Genomic DNA, 18,813 nt, shown 5'->3' with positions numbered 1-18,813 from the left:
TGGACTCATCTGGTTCGCCGGTGAGGTATAAGTGGACCTATCTGGGACGCCGGTAGGGATTAAGTGGACTCATCCGGTACGCCGGTGAGGCATAAGTGGACCTGCAGGGATTAAGTGGACCTATCTGGGACGCCGATAGGGATTAAGTGGACCCATCAGGACGCTGATGGGGTATATAGGTGACCTACTTGGGACGCCAGTAGGGTATTTTGTGAAATCATTTGAATTATGTACTGCCGTTAAAAGTGTTATAAGCATTTCAATTACTCGGATTATACTTAATTATGCATTTATTGAAAGTGAAACTGTTGATGCATTTCTGTTAATAGATCTCATTTTGGAAAATATTGATATCTTTCAAACATGATTATTTTTGGGATTATGATGATCACTTACTGAGTAACCAAACTCATCAAACTATGGTAAATATTTTTCAGGATAACTGCGGATTCATTTTGAGTGCTAATCAAGATCAACCTTGGAAGATACTGTTGTTGTGTTAGCTTTCTTTATTTACTTTGTAAGACCTCGCCACTGTAAATTTGTCCTATCAATAAATGTATATATGTTTTGCCTGCAAATCTCAGGAATAACAGTATTGTAAATTCTTGGGGTGTGACAAATATTGTCACATCTCAAGAATAACAGTACTGTAAATTCTTGGGGTGTGACAATTATGGTATCAGAGCAATAGGTTTAAGATTTTTAGGAAATTTAAAAATATTTTTCAATAATCAGGTACACAAATTTGGAGGACTAAATTTATTTAAGGCGGAAAGAATGTAACAATCCTAAACTTTTTAAAAAAAAAAAAAAGAAGAAGAAAATAAACTTTTAATACATGATGATTCGTTTGAACGGACCATCTCTACTTTTCAAAGCTTTTCGTTTAAAAGCTTTGTTGCTTCTTTGCTCTTGCCACGTCCACTAAAGGACGTGGGCTTTAGTCGTTTAAAGCGTAAGCTAACGCTCACACCTGTAACGTAATAAAAGAATAAAATATTATATTAGTAGAATTTAAATTCAAAGAGATGAGGACTCCTACCTTAGAAAACTTATGAGATTTTTTTCTCTGGTCGAAACACAGTGAACTCCTCTCTCTAGCCGAATTTTTATCGGAAGGTCCTTCTCAAGTATTTGTGGGTAAGTGACATCGTCTTCCTGAAAAATAGTCTGTTTTTAATAAATAGTGATATTTCCATCCAGGATCTTTATTTTATAAGTTTTGTGTGTAATTGACCCCATTGTCTCGAAAAATAATCCATTCTTTTTAAAAATGAAATGAAATAATTATTTCTGCTTATTATCATGAATTTTAGGCACGATAAATTTTATGCGCACGTGACCTCATTATCTTGAAAAATAATCTTTTTAATAAAAATTGTGATATTTTATCTATGTTAGAAATTTTGAATGCTGTAAATTAGAAAAATAAATTTATTTATTTTTCTTGTTTATTGTTAGAAATAAATGTGATATTTCTGCTTTCAGTAAAATTGTGATATTTCTTTCTACTGTTTTGAATATTTAGACATTGTAAAATTCATGTGCAAATGACTGCCTTATTATTTAAAAAAATTGACATTTTTGCAATTGATTATAGTATTGTTGTGAAATGTTTATTTGTGGATTGATATCCCATAAATTGTGATAATTTCATATTCTTGAATTTTTATAAGAGTTTTTCTATACATATTAAATTGGCAATTATGCTAGAGTGCCTTTACAAACTGCTACCTTTCTAAATTTGAGCCCAAAATATTTGATTGGCTATTTTTGAAATGTTATAGAGAGTGACTGTTATTAATGGTTTAAGTGAAATTCATATTAATGGTTTCAGTGATATGTTGAGTACATGATATTGCTGCTTTCGAATGTTTAAAGAGATTTAGAAATAATTTAAGTATGCAAGTGGACTCATCCGGTTCGCCGGTGAGGTATAAGTGGACCTATCTGGGACGCCGGTAGGGATTAAGTGGACTCATCCGGTACGCCGGTGAGGTATAAGTAGACCTGCAGGGATTAAGTGGACCTATCTGGGACGTCGATAGGGATTAAGTGGACCCATCAGGACGCTAATGGGGTATATAGGTGACCTACTTGGGACGCCAGTAGGGTATTTTGTGAAATCATTTGAATTATGTACTGCCGTTAAAAGTGTTATAAGCATTTCAATTACTCGGATTATACTGCATTTATTGAAAGTGAAACTGTTGATGCATTTCTGTTAATAGATCTCATTTTGAAAAATATTGATATCTTTCAAACATGATTATTTTTGGGATTATGATGATCACTTACTGAGTAGCCAAACTCATCAAACTATGGTAAACATTTTTCAGGATAACTGCGGATTCATTTTGAGTGCAAGTCAAGATCAACCTTGGAAGATACTGTTGTTGTGCTAGCTTTCTTTATTTACTTTGTAAGACCTCGCCACTGTAAATTTGTCCTATCAATAGATGTATATATGTTTTGCCTGTCACATCTCATGAATAACAGTATTGTAAATTCTTGGGGTGTGACAAATATTGTCACATCTCAGGAATAACAGTACTGTAAATTATTGGGGTGTGACAAAGCCCATCTAAAAAATTTCACTAGAAGAGGTTGTTTTGATGCTCAAATATCTTCTAATTAATCATTTTGACATCAAGATGTATGGATATGAGAAAAAAAAAGATTTTGATCGTCAGTTTTCAAAATTTCCATAGATCCACTTGATCTACAGTATTTTTTAAGCTTTAAATTTTATAATTAAAGATGAAAATATATTTTAAAGTTATCATAAAGATTTCCAATATTAAAACACATTTATCGATACTATTTGAAGGTGGGTTTTACTTTAATTGTTCAGAGCCTCGGCTCTATACAAATCGCACCCTTTTGTAAAATTATACTTCATTCAAGGTAGTTTATCATTCTATTTGTCAAGGGCGAGCGAATGAAAAAATCACCCTGTATCCAAGCATAACTAAATAACAAGGATGGTATACTATGAGACCATAATCATGTAATTTTTGAATAAAAATATCATAATTATTTTAGCCGTTTAATGTGAAATCCAATAGATGAAAGTGTGGTATAATATTCAAATATATTTATTCTAGACTTTGTACCCAAACAAGGACACATCTATAACCACTCGATTACAAATTTAACGGTCAATAATAATTGTGACCTCATTATATCAAAAGTAAATAGTCTCTTCGTATACATTTCTATAATATTACCTATAATATTAGGGTGTATATGGCACAACTAATATATATATATATATATATATATATATATATATATATATATATATATATATATATATATATATATATATATATATATATTAATTGTTGATAAGGTAGTCCACTTTTGATAAAATTAACTTTATCTAAAGGCATTGATATGAAATCCATTGAGAAAATTATGTGAGGTTTTTAACAACAAAATCTGATGATCGAGTCATATCAATCGAATCAGATCGAAATAGGGAGGTGGATGGCTTCGAAAGAAAATCCTTGTAATCACCAAATTCTCACAAAATTTTAAAATTTCTTTGTAATTTGCGCAATACTAGAATTGTCCAAGACGAATTGGAATAACTCGAATCAAACTCGTACCAAGTAGGGCCCGCTTTCAATTTTTGAATCATTGGTACAGGTTCGGGTTTCTGGACTTTGACTCGAGAAATTGTTTGATTAAAATTTATTTTTTATATATTTTTAATATATTATATAATTTATTTATATAAAAAATATTTAAATAATGCCTCGCCTCAAAACTCACTAAAATTTGTAGTTATGGTGTTGGATAACTTTCTAATCGATCATTTCAGCCTAGACCATGTGGTTGTAAAAAAAAAAAAAATTCAAAGCCTTTTCACTCGTTTCCTCGCATCTTTTATCTTTTAGTCGAGTAGCTCTTCTCGGTTGCTCAACCGCTTATCCTTGAGGCTGCCTACCTTTCCTTCTTTTGTGTGGCCTAGCTCTGATTCATATGAGCTGGGGCAGGGACAGAGGTTTTTGTTGCTTGCTTTGTGCGTACGATTCTTTTATTCAATAAGGATTTCTGTATCTTCAGGTGAGGAGGAGAGAATCGATCTCCTTTTCTTGAAATCAGGAAAAAGTCTATATTGTAACATGCAGTTGGCATACGGCTGCATCTGTAGCTGTAGAGGTAAGGTGCACCTTCAAATTTTATCATGGTATATAATTTTGATGTAAAATGTTCTTAAGATTATTTCAAAATCTATTTTTATATCAAATTTAAAAATGGTTAAAATCAAGTAGATCTATAAACATACGAAAATCTTGAAAATGGACAGTGTAGATAATATGATGTAAAATGCACTATTTATGAGACCGAATTTTTTTTTTGTTTTTTATGGTCATACATCTCGACAATCTCGATGTCGAGACGATCAATCAAAACGTTTCCACATTAAAACTATATTTTCCGATGATTTTTAAGGTGCATCTGTAGCTATAGAGGTAAGGTTGCAACCTTATATAAACTTTTTCCATTATCTAATACATCTATTTTGCCTTAAAATTAAGTGCTATGGATCTACAAAATTTGGGCCACTTTTTAAACTTCAAATTTCATATTCCGTGTTGAAAATTCCTTATAAAAATATCATGAAAATTTCCGATGCCCAAAGCACTATCCGGAAGGGGATTCTAGGTGAAGTTTTACTTTGATTTCATGAAGCAAGGTTCTTGTAGAAAGCGTACTTCACATATTTTATTAGTAAATATAGTTGATTAGATCTAGAGCAAAATGATATATCAATATTTTTGTAGTCATTAAAAAAACTTTCATGAACATATATAATGGGTATAATGGATCAGATCGACCCTACCCAAATTTTCTCTCTCTAACCCGCTTTCTTCACTTGGGTAATATTTCTCTCTAACATTTATCCAATGTTTCTCACTCATCTGCTTTCTTGATTTATGGATTCTCTCTCTCATCAGCTTTCTTCATTTGTGTAATATTTCTTTCCCCCATCATCTTTAAAAAACTTATTTCATTATTTAATCTCCCTCTCGCTCGCTCTCTCATTGCTTTCTAACTCTGCTTTCATATTTTGATTTCTCTCTCATCTGCCTTCTAACTATTTTTGCGTAACTTAATCTCTCTCTCTAATATGCTGCTTTGATAATTTAAATTTTTTTTTAAATTAATCATGAATATTGCGTTCTGATTATGTTTTTTACTGAAGAATATGGAAGTTTTTATATTTTTTAGTTGGGATTTGGTGTTCTTTTTCTCTCTTTATTTAGAGGATTTTAGAGTTTAGGATTTTATATATGTTTTTCTTTATCTAGGGTATTTTAGAGTTCAGGGTTCTATGACTGTTTTTGTGGGTTATTGGTTTTATTTTTTCTGATATTTTTTACTGTAAAATACAGGTGAAAATATGAATAAAAGAATCAATTTGGGTTCAATGAATCTTTTAGCAATTAAAAGAAATAGTAAATTTACTGATCAATTTGGGTTCAATGCATTTTTTTCTGATATTTAAGGAGTTTGGATTCATTTAATCTGATTATTTGGTTTATTTAATTTGTATATTGGAAGCTTGCAAACATGTTTATTCAATTAAATTTCTTACATTTTGGTTCATATTAAACACAGTGAATCTAAAGAGCATATAGAACCTTCTGTAACAATGAACAATACCTCATTTTCTTTTTTCATTTATTCCTGTCATTTTGGATTGAGTTTTCACAGAGAGATGGAGGGAGTCTACTTCGATGCGAAGTTTCCTTGAAGAAATAGCGCGAACCTAAAATTTCGGGAAATTTCGTATCGGATCTTGCCCCTTCGACGTCTGGTATGGTCTTTCCGCTTTCTCACTGAAACGAAACCCCGAAACTCAATCAAATTGCCGAAATTTCGGTCCGCAGATTCGGCCCCGAATCACGTTCACGCTTGTCGAAAGCATGTAAATCGCCCTTCAAAAGCCAGTTACTTCCAAGCTCTCTTCCTGGTTAACAATGGCGACTGAAAATCCCGAAAATTTTGGGGTGAATTTCTTGAAAATGCTGCGGATTAGAAGAAGAAAAGAAGGTATTGTTTGCCCTTATTTCATAAAAAAATAGTTTGAGTTTGTTTTTTAAATGTTTGTTGGTTGAGATTATTGCTATAATTTATTGGATCAAGGCAATTTTCATGGTTTCAGTGCCTCTCACTGTGGAGCTTTCTAAGCCAGTAACAAACCCTATATATCAAGGGGTTCCTCCTCCAAGATCGAGCGAGGTCATATTTAAGTAAATTGTTAGAAATTCAATAAATGATAATCAATAAATTTTTATATTTTGATTTTTGGGGGGTTTTTGTTGTTTTTTTTCCTTGTGTTACAGGCCATGGAGTCGTGCCCTAAAAGAGATGGATACGTGAAAGATGATTTTGCAGAGGAAAATCTCTATCTCTATACAGAGGCAAGCTCATGTTTATTAATTATTATTATTATTATTTTTAATATTTATTATTCATTATTGTTCTGATATATTTGAAATGCCTTTGATCTCATTGGATCAAAGGGTTTTTCCCTTCTGTTTCTTCGAAACTGAACCAAGGGCAGACTGGTTAGTTTCTGGGAGGGGGTGGGGGCATAATTGACATTTTTTGAGGGGAAGCTAATAGTTCGCTGCAAAACTTCGTCCTAGCACCACCACTTGGGGCTTATCTTGGGCCATTTTGTCGGCATTTCTTCGTGGCATCGGTGAATCGAAGAAATAAGTCGATTGTAGGTGGTTTTGTGGTAGGAAATTCTCTTGTTTGAGCTTTCCTTGATATGTATGAGGTAACTCTACATAACCCCAATATAGTAAGTTTCCCTCTTGATAGGGAATACATCTTTGCCATCTTGCCCGTGGACGTAGCCCATCTTGGGTGAACCACATATATGTGCGTGTCCCCTCTCTACTTTCATTTGTGTTGTACTTTGATGATTTCCCATATTGCTTGTTTTATTGTTTTTATATTTTTCACAATTATATTGTACTTGTTATTGCATATTGGGCATGTTATTTGAGTGTTGAAATCATTGTGGTGTAGTGCTCACCACATCTAGTGGGATTTGAGATATCCTGATTTGCTCCAAAGGAGTGATTGGGTTATCCCGATTTTACAACATTAGGGACCCTATAGGATACTACACATAGTACAACAGTTGTGCACTAAATCTGATCTCCACCATCTCGTTTCAAAAATGATGGTAGAGATGGATATAATTTCATTTATGTGATTCACAATAAACAAATGATATAATAAGTGTATTATTGGACAATAAGGACGAGTCTCAAAATTTTGAGTTTGACAGTGTTTTGAACCTCAAGCTCGCCCTGAGAGGCAGTGTCCCTGGCGAGTAGGCTCAGTGAATCCCTGGTCGACTCATTGAGTCTCCTCTTTGGAAAAATGTACTTTTTGAGGAATATTCGCTTGATTTGTGAGAGACTTAGATGCAAACAGACTCAGTTTAGACTTGCGCAGAACTTTGACCAGACTAGGATGAGCTAAGGCTGGCTCATCTGGAAACAGTACACTGGTTAAAAAAGTTTAAGTGGTTTATGCAACAAGTGGGATAAGTGATACAACTTGGTTTTTGATGTTAAAGAACTTGATGTGACTTTCTTTCGCATGTCAAAGAAAAACTCATCCCTTTGTAAGAGCCAACTTGACCTAGGCAAGCTGAGTTAGTAGTTAAAGCTTTATGTTTCACATAATGGAACAAATTAGAGGGTACAGATCAGAGGTGTTGGATTCAACACATTGTGTTTCTGAAATTGGGAGATTATTAAAGGTTAGATACAGTTTCCTAAAGATTTTCTATACTTGAGGATTCAGTATGCTGTCTATTTGATAAATGGTGTATCTTCACTTGCATTGTAAAACATTTATCAAAAAGATGTTTGACCAAGTATCTTAATATTTTGAGTGTTTCTTGTGTTTGTCATGTGTTTGTACCAAAGTACCATCATATGATTATGGAGAAGGGGAGAAGATGCATCTTAGATGGAATCGTGGAAATGTTTTGATCTTATTATCGATAAAATGCCATTCAAGATGTGTCACGTTCGAGAAAGCTTTATTGTGTTGGTCTGGTGATGACAATGCATTACTAGGGAGTCCAAATAAAATTTTACCATTGAAATCAACAGTTTGACATATCCGTGAAAGGCTGAGGTTTTTTTTATGTGGATTAGAGGGAACTTATGCAATGAAGTGAAACTCTGTGCTGCATCTTGGATGCAGGCACGCAAGTGGCAAAGTGAGTATGATTTTCAAACTTCACCAATCCCACGAGACATGAATAGAAGCTTGATGAGAGATAGTGAGTTGCACTGATTTGGGGAATTTTTGTCAAAACCAAAATATGTCAATGTGGGTGTTCTGGAACTTGACTATGGGCTGTCAAATCAATGTGGGAAAAGTTTCATTTGGTTTGCATTTACCCATTGTGAAATGGGAAAGAACAACACTATATATCATGAGGAATGTATCTCACTTTAGAGTAGTATTACCACCGGGAGCCCATGTAGAACAGAAGAGATGAATTCTATTTCTGAGGGCATTGTCGCTGTGGGGAATGTGAATTGCATGCATGCAAATATCATATATAGGGTGTGGGGCTTACATTGCATAGCGGAAGCTACATCCCACCACCAATTTTTTGTGTTCACAAATTTTCTCTCATGTTTGCTGCATGATTTTACAGGAGTTACAGAGCTATGCTTTATTTCCATTTATTAAGACATCCCCACTTAGGCCTGGGGTTTATATATTTTGAAGGAGTTTCTTTCTCTTAAAAGAGTTTTACAATTTCACTTGCTAATTTCATTGTATAGTAATGAAAGTTGTATTTGGGCATGGTAGACAGTTCACATGACAATCTTGGTGGAGACCTTTTCTTATTATTAAACATTGAATGTACAACTAATGTAGTACTTAATCACTTTTTAAGTGATCCAGTGCTTTATTTAAATAACTGAATCAGTATGTAGCCTTTTTTTTTCACTCTTTTATCCAATTCTTGTCTTGGTTAGGCGAAGCTTGCAATTTGATATTGAAATCTTGCAATTGATATCAGTTGGTTTCTCTTGTTTTATCCTGATCCATGTTCATTGAGTTTGTCCTTTTTTAAACAGGAAGGTGAGCAAGGACGCTTGCCAGTGTTGATTCTCAGCCTGAGGGAGAGAAATCAATGTAGAAGGCCTGCAGTTGTAATTTTGCATAGCTCCTATAAATGCAAGGAATGGATACGGCCATTACTTGAGGTGACAACATTAATTAGGTAAAATTTGATTTTACTTTAATTAGCATTTTCATGATACTGATTCTCTTTTGTGTTTCCAGGCTTATGCTTCACGAGGATATGTAGCAGTTTCGGTCGATTCCCGCTATCATGGTGAACGAGCAAATAGTGCGACAGCTTATCGAGATGTACCTAATATTTTGCATCACTCCATCTTAAAATTTAAATAAACTAAAAAGGGCATGCTAGTGATGCTACTATTTTCCAGTATGGTCTCATTCTGAAAATGGGCACCCATTTGTGAAACAATTAAGAAAGGTTATGTGGAGAATATACTATAATCCATTGCTGCATTATGTAGAAATCATTGTCTATTAAGTCATCTCAATCCAATGAAATGATTGAAAGTGATGGAGAGAGGGTGAGAACCCACCATTGGGACCATGCCTTCGTCTGGTGGTCCCAACTTTCTCTTTGCATTGGATGGTGACAACCCAGGGGACAATGTATTTTCAATGCACAGTGGATTTTAAGATGTTTTCCTGTAGTGTTTTGGAGCAAGGACTAGGGTTTTGGGATTTGCTGGGGTCCCAAGCCTGAATCAGGCAACTCAACTCAGCCACGCCTGTCAAAGACGAGGACCGAGTCTTAAAAGCAATAACCCTAAAACCTTGGGATCTGGCAAGACTTGGCTAATACCCAAGGTTTTTCTTTCGGGCTCGACAGCCTGCTGAGTCCGAGTAACCCAGGCTAGACTAAGTCAAACTCGGTGAGTTTTGGAATGCTGTTTTCTGTAGTTGTGTGTATCTAATAAACTAGTGATCTGGGGAGGACTTAGAAATTCTTCATTCTGGGTGTACAGGCGCTCGTGTCAGCATTGAAGAATGGTGATACAATGCCTTTCATTTATGACACGGTATTCTGCCTCTTTTCATGTTATGCCTAGGATATTGCAGCAGCTTGTTTGTATTTTATGCAATTGCTTAAATATATATCATGGTTAGAGAACTTAGGACTTGAGCTCAGCTTGGACCTACCTATCGGTCCATTAACCTCGTGACCCAACTGTGCGTGATCGAGGCGGTGTATGTATGCGAGTATATATACGCGGAGAGGGAGATAACAATTGAATTAGTAGTTGACCTATTTCATATAAGAGTTCATAGGTCGCTTCTACAAGAAGTGGGGCCAAGGTCCATTGTAGAGCTACAATTCTTTTGTCAAAGCAGACTGTCCTTTAGTATTCAGATATGCTATATATCATATTGTACAGAGGAAAGTAATATATTAGGGGATTCCTCACCGTAACAATGATTTTTTGTGAGAACTAAATGTATATATGAACAAATGATATTGCCAACTTACGTTTTAGTTTAGAACAGCAAGAAAACAAAATGCAGTTAGCAAAATCATGAGTGGAAAAAGCAATCACATCCCACTCTACAATTCAAAATTTTAAATACGCTACAATTGACACCTTATGGTAGTTAATGACTCAGTACTCTGAAGATATAGAAAGTAATAGAGCAATCAAGAGGCATTAATTTAGGAAAAGAATATTACACATCCCATAGGAGAAAACATGAGTATTAATTGGCCTAGAACGTTACCGGGTTCACAAGCTCACATGGTGGTTCTTGTCAACCTGGTCAAGTTCCTGGTTGACTCAGAAAGTTTTTAAACCATGAAATGTTTAGTGGGCACTTGTATGTTATTTAGATTGTTGTGCATGTTAAACATATCATCGGTACGTATCCATGCCTCAATCGTGTGATGGTGGGTTAATTCTTATGATTGTGGTCAATTGCACCCTTTATCAATATCATCTTCTGTATTTCAATTTGATTCCTTTAATGTCTTGTGTATACAAAAGGGATACATTTGGCAACTGCAAATTTGCATTATGTGACAGGTGTGGGACTTGATAAAATTGGCTGATTATCTTACTGGGAGAAAAGATGTTGATCCTTCAAGAATAGGGATAACTGGTGAATCACTAGGAGGTATAGTAATTTTCTTGTATACTTAAATCAATCTAAAAAATCATCATGTCTTTCTTCAGTCTAAGGGTATAACATGAATGGCTTAAAATCTGATTTAGTGGGCTTGTATCAGCCAGTTTTCTGGTTTCTAAGCCGATCCCAAATAATTGGGAAAAGGCTTGGATGTGATGATGATCAGTTTTCTAGTTTCTGAGGACTGGTGGTTTTGGCTTTTTAAGGAACAATTCTAACATGAATTGGAAAAAAGTCAGTGGCCCATTTGATTTCAGAAAAGCATGGTCTGGTGGGCTATGAAAAACCGTAGTCCAGTGGGGTTGTCACTGCCATGTGAAATGGCAACCGGTGATGGGGAGAAGTGTGACCCATTCTAAATCACACTTAATCAGGTCATCAATGTCTGATCAAATGGGCGGTGATGGCGAGAGAGTAGGACCCACCATTGGGGTCATGTCCTGTTCTTGTAGGTCTCACTCTATCTTCATCACCTCCATCATTTTAGTGGATGGTAAGGACCCAAATCGACAATGATTTTTCATTGTCCATTTCCTTGTTGAATATTTACAATTCATATTATTTTCTTTTTCTTTTTTCTTTGCAGGCATGCATGCATGGTTTGCAGCTGCCGCAGATACTCGTTATGCAGTAGGTGTCCCCATAATTGGTGTACAGGTGGAACATGGAATATTTCTGGAGTTTTTGACATTCATTTTAGTTAAAGTATAGTGAAATCCAATGAACCTTAGAAGATCATAATTCATTGGAGTCATCACCATAAAATGATGGATGGTGATGGAGAGTGGAGTGGGGCCCGTCAGAATGGGATATGACCATGATGATACCCTAGTGGCTGGTTTCTTTAGCCCATTAAGTTATAGTAGTCTTTTTCTTATTGAGTGCTTTATATGTTTTCAATCTCAAAATGCTTTAATATGTGCTATCGAAGTTAAACTTCCAATCCTATGTAGGGATTTCGATGGGCCGTAGAAAATGGTAGATGGCATGCTCGAGTAGAAAGTATAAAAGCTGTATTTGAAGGTGAGATCAGTTCTTGGGCAGCTTCGTGTTGGCTGGATGGCACATCACATATGCATCGTAAATGCATAGCACCAAATCATCCTGATTTATGGAACTTGCCACGCTTCATGTTTTTTAGGTGGAAAAGACTAACTTACGTGATTTAGTCGATATGGTTTCTTTCTTATTTGTTACATGAAATATGGGATACAATGTATAAGGTTTCATCTATCTTCCTTTTCTTTCAGAAATTGATAGAATTCACTTAAAAAAAGTCTGGACTATCCTAAGTTACCAAAGATAACAGAAAGTTCTAGTTGGAAGCACCCCATAAGTGACCGCCCTCTCACATTTGCAGAAGCAAATGAGCATATGTTTATGTAAAATGTCAGTTCTTTTTCTTATTATCTAATAATTTCAGTCTCTTCCTTTTGGGTACAATGTTGATCTAACTGCTACATAATTCTGTTAGAAACTCAAAGTGAAAAATTGAACATAGATGATTGTGCTTGCTTGAGAAATAGTTTTCTTGCTTATGCGTATAAATGTCATAATTTGTGAAGCATGCATATTTTAAGTACAAGGAAAAAAGAAAAATCCATTTCTTTGTTTATGATGAAGAGGGATCATTATTCTTTTGTGCATCTTTTCTTACTTGTCCTAATGCTTGCAGAAGCACGGACGGATCTATGTAAAAGTGAGATTGATAGCGAAATAGTGGAGAAGGTTTGCTTAGCTTTATGATTTTCTTTTCAACATGGTCAGTGGCTATAGATTATATTTTTCATTTTACATGAAAAGCCTCCAATGGCTAGAACTGAATAATTGATCTGCAAGCACACAAAAGGCAGATGCTCTTCCCACCCAAATTCTCTCTCTCTCTCTCTCTCTCTCTCTCTCTCTCTCTCTTTCATGCTCTACACATCAAGCACATGAATAAGCTTGTGGATAGAGTGCCTTGGTCATGTATTTTCAATTTACCGTGTTTTACATTTCCTTGGGACTGGGAATACTTAATACTGGGACTCATAGGCTGTTTTCATTATCGTGTTTGACAAAAGTAGTTGTAGAAAGTGCTCTGATCTTTTCACGATATTACCTTCTTTTAGGAAATGTCCTTTATGCTTTCATTGTCATTCTTGATGAAACTTATCTCTTTCAGAACTTTCTCTTGACATAATGAAGGCTTAGATTTGGTTCATTTAATTGGCCAGTTCAGATTCAGTCAGTTACAAATCTGTTCTGCTTTAACACTCATTTCATATTTAGATTGCTCAATATCCCAGTCTATTAATTATTCGAGGGATCATTTGCCTTTTCCTTCTTTATTATATGAGCTTGATGCTAATTTAAATGTCATATGCTCTTGTAATTTTCAGATCTTGCCTTTTCCTTCTTTATTATATGAGTTTTGATCTTGACATTGATAGCCATCTTGTCTCCTCACCTCTGAACCAGGTTTGGGATCAGATTGCCCCAGGTTTAGCGCATGAGTTTGATGCACCTCATTCAATTCTAGCAATTACACCACGCCCTCTCTTGATTCTAAATGGTATGCCCAGAAAATAGCTATGGGAACTTACTGATTTGAAGCTTACAGAGCATCCTTCTTTGGTTAAGTATGGGAGCAAATGTTTCTTTTTTTGTTGAAGATTGTCAGATAACATGATCCATATGGTCGTAGTAGCAATAGTGATATAAGGTTTATCACCGTCTAATCAATGGTTGGACAGTGATGGAGAGATAATGAGTCCGTAAAATTCAAAATTCAAATTGTATGATGGTGCCCACGGCTGCCAACACTGTCCAAGCCATTGATGGGACTGTGATAACCTTTAGATCATGAAGTTTCATGACTATGTGGATCATGTTATAGAGGCCCTTAAATTTATGAGTTCCATGGTTCTGCTTTTCCTGTAAAGAGGGTGATGCAGTTGTGGGAATTACTGTGATTCTTCTTATGTGGCCCACCGATTTTTATCTTGTTGTGATACCTCCAGGGACTGTACAAATTTTTATCTCAAGGATTTTATTTTCATCCCACTTGGATGAAATTTTAAATAACTTTAACCTCGATACATCAGGCGAGTTAACTTGTACTCGCTTGACTTGACCTGACTTGGCAATATATTGAGTTGTAAATGATGAAGCTTAAGTTATGCCAATCTGATACCAAATTTAAAGTTGCTTTAGACATAAGTTCCCATATGGCAGTATCTAAATCATTTGTTGCTAATAATTATACTTTCCATGATATTTTTAGGCGAAGAAGACCCTCGATGTCCTGTTGAAGGTTTGCAAAGTGCAATTGAAAGAGTGGTTGAGGCATATTATCTGGCCAAATCTCCTGGGAATTTCAAGGTTCGAAATTATCTTACTTCATATACTCTATTTTCAAACGTGCCAATGTGCTGGAAGTTGGAACTGTGAGCTTTTTATGTCTCCTGAATTACATTTTAATGGTTAGTGCTGATTCAATACAATTGCAATCTTTCTTATTACAGGAACTTAGTTTCTATGGAAAATCTTTTGTTACTTGGAGTTTTCTTGTGCTATTAGGAATGATATGCTCCGCATTGCATCGAAAGATTTGATAGTTGAAATTATTTAGACTTAGTTGGGTTGACCATGTGCAGCGTAAATCCAATACAACGCCAATTAGGAGGTTCAGATTTGATTCAAGTGAAAGGCTCTAAAAAAGAAAGTGGAAGGCTCAAAAGGATATTGATAGAAGTAGTGAGAAAATATATGAAGATTTATGGTCTTAGTGAGGGTATGATCCTTGATAGAGTTGAATGGTGGATTTGAGCTCTGAATTGAACGAGCAATTTATATGAAAATTTTAAAAGCAAAAAAAATTTAAAAATTATAAAAAAATCAGGAGACTCGGGTGACTATGGCATCCTGGAATGGCCTGGCTCCATCGGACCCAAGGGGTTTTCATCCTGGAATGGCCTGGCTCGGAGCCGACTCGCAGCCTCGAAATCTTTCAAACACTAAGAAAACAGAATCTCCATAGAGACTAGAAGGGCAGTGTGCAACATCTTTGTTCATAAGAAAATAATAAAAACGTGGTGGCATGTATTTTGACCATCAAGTTTCACATTATGGTATGTTTAGTAATCTGATAAAGGTCTGCCCAGCGGCGCATTTTTTTATACGAGTTTGCTCTTCCCATCCAACTGATAAAGGTCTTTCTCTCTCAATAGATCTCGACCTAATATATATATATAGTGTTGCCCTAATATGAATAGTAGTTTAGGTCACTTTCCCAGCCATCCTATCTTGATCGGATGGTAGAAAAATACTAGTTGCTACTTGAATGTTAATTTTTTTTTTTACAAATTGAATGAAGAAGAAATTTTGTATACGTGTCCTACATAATAGGGTGCACAAGAAGAAATATAAAATAAATATTCTTAGAAAGTTAAAATAACCAAGAAAAAAATAAAACAAATATTCTTAAAATTCTAAAATAACCAAATTACCTCAAAAGATGATGGGGGATAATTTGGTTATTTTTAATTTTAAAAATATTTCTTTTATATTTTTATATTGTACTGATGGCTTCAAGTACATACACTTCAAATTTTAGATTGACTTGATTAATAGAAAAAATAAAATAAAATAAAATTCTTATAGTGTATGCATTTTCAACCATTTAAACAAGATCTAATGGTTTGGAGCAGTGTTTTAAAAATCGGCGAGTCGAACCGGACTCGCCCGGTTCGACTCGGGATCCGACCAGCCCATGTCGGTTCTATCATAAAATCAGGAACCGCCCGGTTCCCATCCGATTCAGTCGGTTCACGCACGTGCTCTCGTTCGTCCGTGCGCGCTCACATGTGCAAGGTTGCCGATTCACTGTATAGAATCGGATGGTGATGTCATGTCTCGGCATGTATGATGTTCAAGGGTAAGTGGGATATTTGTCTTAAAAAGACAGGTAATTTTCGATATTGTTGGACGGCAGTACCACAATCATATATAACCACGTGTTACCCCATGTACCGTTCGTTCGCACGCTGTTGAAGAGCTCAACCTCACGTCTTTTATAAACTTGGAAGTCGCTTGATATTTTCGATGTGGGACAATTCCCACTTGCCTTCAACAGCATGCAAGCCATCGTCACACAAGCTATTAATTATTGCAAGCCATTATCCATATGTGTAGCGTTTTAATTTAGCGTGTCAAATTAATAGCACTAATAAACGGCTATATAAAATTTAAAAATAAATTAATAGCACTCATTAATTTAGTGTGCCAAATTAAAAAATAGCCATATAAATTTTTTTGATGTTTATTAGTAAAATAGTTTTTTCGATGGTTTTTATTACAATATTTTATTTTTATTTTTATTTTTTTGTAGCTATTGTTCATATTGCCGATAGGAGTTTTTTTTGAATTTTGGCATCTTTATTTTTCATTTTTTTGGGTAAAGTTATTTTGAATCTTTTAATATAATTACATTATAATTTCTTGGTGGTTTTATTTTTAATTTTAGTCATATGATATGGAAGCCTCTTCTAATAAATTTTTAATCACTTTTCAATTAGATAATATTTTAAAATATTTTTAATTTGTTATTATTTGTCTAATAAAATAATTATAAAATGTAAACTAATAATTATAATTTCAGTATATAATATTATAATTAGTTAAGTTGTAATAATTTTGGATTATAGTTAGTTAGGTTGTAATAATTTAGGTTTTTTTAGCGGATTAGGGTTTTTCGCCAAAACAAGATTTTAATGGCCATTCTTTCATTGATTAGTCTACATTTTATAATAGTCCATGTATAATTATATATTTTATCCATGCTAATTCTATGATTTTTTTTTATGTGATGCAAATTTAATATTTAATTTAAGTTTATACAAGGAAAGAGCATCTCAATATATACAAATTGATGAGAAAAATGAAAGTTAATAATATAGTACCCTCATTTCCTATTGGATTCTTAAAAAACAACATTTATAATGAATTTTAATCATTTTTTCGGATTTTTTTGAAGCTTTAATCCAACCGTTTCAGCCGATTCTCGATCCGGATCGCCGATTCACCGATCCGGATCGGTTTTTGAGATGCCCGATTCGGGTCACCGATCCGCTTTTTAAACCATTGGTTTGGAGCATGACTTAAACTACTATCATATTAGATCAAGATCCATTGTTTTATATATATATATATATATATATATATATATATATATATATATATATATATATGTATATATATAAAGGGCTATAAGATTGCAACCTTAAACAATCCAATTAAGGTGCACCTCCAAATTTGATCATAATATGTAATTTTGATGTAAAAAATTCTTAGGATTATCTTAAAATCTATTTTAATCTGTAATTATAAAATATGAGACTCCAAAAATGGATAAAATCAAGTAGATCTATAAACATATGAAAATATTGAAAATGAACGGTCTAGATAATGTGTTGCAAGATGCACTATTTATGCCACTCAAAATCTTTTTTTTTTTCATATTCCTGCATTCTCGATGTCGAGATGATCAATTAAAGGATTTTTTCAACATTAAACAACCGTTTTCGATGGATTTTTGAGGTGCATCTATAATTATACATTTTAAGGTTTCAACCCTATATAAACTTTTTCCATATATAAAAGATTTTGCAGCCTACATAATAATATAAGTTGAACCGCCTGTATTGAAGCTCATATGTACATACATACATACCTGTATAGGCAAACATATTTATATAAAGGCACTTTTTTAGAATTTCTTTGTTATCCTTTTTTTCATTAGTATTAGTTGATAACCCACTACTTGGAATTCTTTCTCTAACAAATTTATATGAATGCAGTTCATATCTGAACCAGGAATTGGGCATGAGATGACGCCCTTGATGGTGAAAGAAGCAAGCGATTGGTTTGACAAGTTTCTCAACTGACATACCTCAACACCCAAAGGCATCAATTTTGCATTTATTTGTATAAATAAAGATATATTGACTTGCACCACATATGGTGGAGGGCTTTGAAAAAGCATAAACACGAACTACAATATATAGGGAGTTACCTGATATTTATGTGTGATCAATGTGTCACTAAATCCGAGTACTGACATGATTTATGCTATTGTAAAATTATACGGCAAATAAATTTCAGGGATATTTACAAAAAAAATCCCATTTAATTTTTAGAATTTAAAAATTGTTCTCTATATTTTATATTTTACGTTCAAGACCCACTTTTTTGGAGTGTCTAGAATTGTTGTTGTGTTATGCTACGATACAACCGTTGCATTAGATCGTTGTATATATATAAGTGGGACTTGAATGTATTATATGAAATACATAGTGCTTATTTTAACGGTAAAAGTTTGAATAAGGTTATGCCTTAAAATGTACCTTTGAAAAGGTTGTTTTGATGTTGAAAAAGTATTTAATTGATAATCTCAAAATTGAGATTTCAAGACCTAAAATAGTACATTTTGCATCACATTATTAGGATCGGCATTTTCAAGATCTTTATGTGTTTATAGATATGTTTGATTTGAACCAT

General features: G+C 34.2%; 1 protein-coding gene across 50 annotated transcripts; it reads left to right on the top strand.

The window, feature by feature from the left end:
* The first annotated feature begins 4,717 nt into the window (after positions 1 to 4,717).
* On the top strand, positions 4,718 to 18,435 carry LOC18426637 (alpha/beta-Hydrolases superfamily protein). 50 transcript variants are annotated; one of them, XR_016055539.1, is made up of 15 exons: positions 4,718 to 4,895; positions 5,734 to 6,072; positions 6,185 to 6,261; positions 6,366 to 6,443; positions 9,153 to 9,281; positions 9,361 to 9,447; positions 10,122 to 10,175; positions 11,172 to 11,262; positions 11,861 to 11,931; positions 12,228 to 12,415; positions 12,525 to 12,663; positions 12,950 to 13,002; positions 13,735 to 13,828; positions 14,540 to 14,637; positions 18,114 to 18,435. XR_016055539.1 is itself a non-coding variant. In XM_088866654.1 (15 exons), exons 3-15 carry the CDS (start codon positions 6,000 to 6,002, stop codon positions 18,198 to 18,200), a joined length of 1,062 nt encoding a protein of 353 aa, XP_088722780.1. In that variant the 5' UTR covers positions 4,767 to 4,895; positions 5,734 to 5,836; positions 5,910 to 5,999; the 3' UTR covers positions 18,201 to 18,435. The 50 variants fall into 50 exon arrangements, 34 of the variants coding, with proteins under 34 accessions (XP_088722789.1, XP_088722776.1, XP_088722792.1 ...); XR_016055538.1 differs by lacking the exon at positions 12,525 to 12,663 and having other exon boundaries at positions 4,767 to 4,895; positions 5,734 to 5,836; positions 5,910 to 6,072; XM_088866654.1 differs by lacking the exon at positions 12,525 to 12,663 and having other exon boundaries at positions 4,767 to 4,895; positions 5,734 to 5,836; positions 5,910 to 6,072; positions 12,228 to 12,297.
* Positions 18,436 to 18,813: the final 378 nt, after the last annotated feature.

Source organism: Amborella trichopoda, chromosome 5, assembly GCF_054954075.1.
Source record: "Amborella trichopoda isolate Santa Cruz 75 chromosome 5, AtrichopodaSantaCruz75HAP2 v2.0, whole genome shotgun sequence".
In the NCBI taxonomy this organism is placed as follows: Eukaryota; Viridiplantae; Streptophyta; class Magnoliopsida; order Amborellales; family Amborellaceae; genus Amborella; species Amborella trichopoda.
This window is presented reverse-complemented; position numbering and strand designations above follow the sequence as displayed.

Bases quoted from the DNA above. Each gene is read 5' to 3' on its own strand.
- LOC18426637 (XM_088866644.1), top strand. From the start codon at position 6,000: ATGGCGACTGAAAATCCCGAAAATTTTGGGGTGAATTTCTTGAAAATG. The intron at 13,003-13,734 runs GTTTGCTTAGCT...CCTCTGAACCAG, and splicing joins ATAGCGAAATAGTGGAGAAG to GTTTGGGATCAGATTGCCCC. The intron at 14,638-14,780 runs GTTCGAAATTAT...TTCTTATTACAG, and splicing joins AATCTCCTGGGAATTTCAAG to GAACTTAGTTTCTATGGAAA.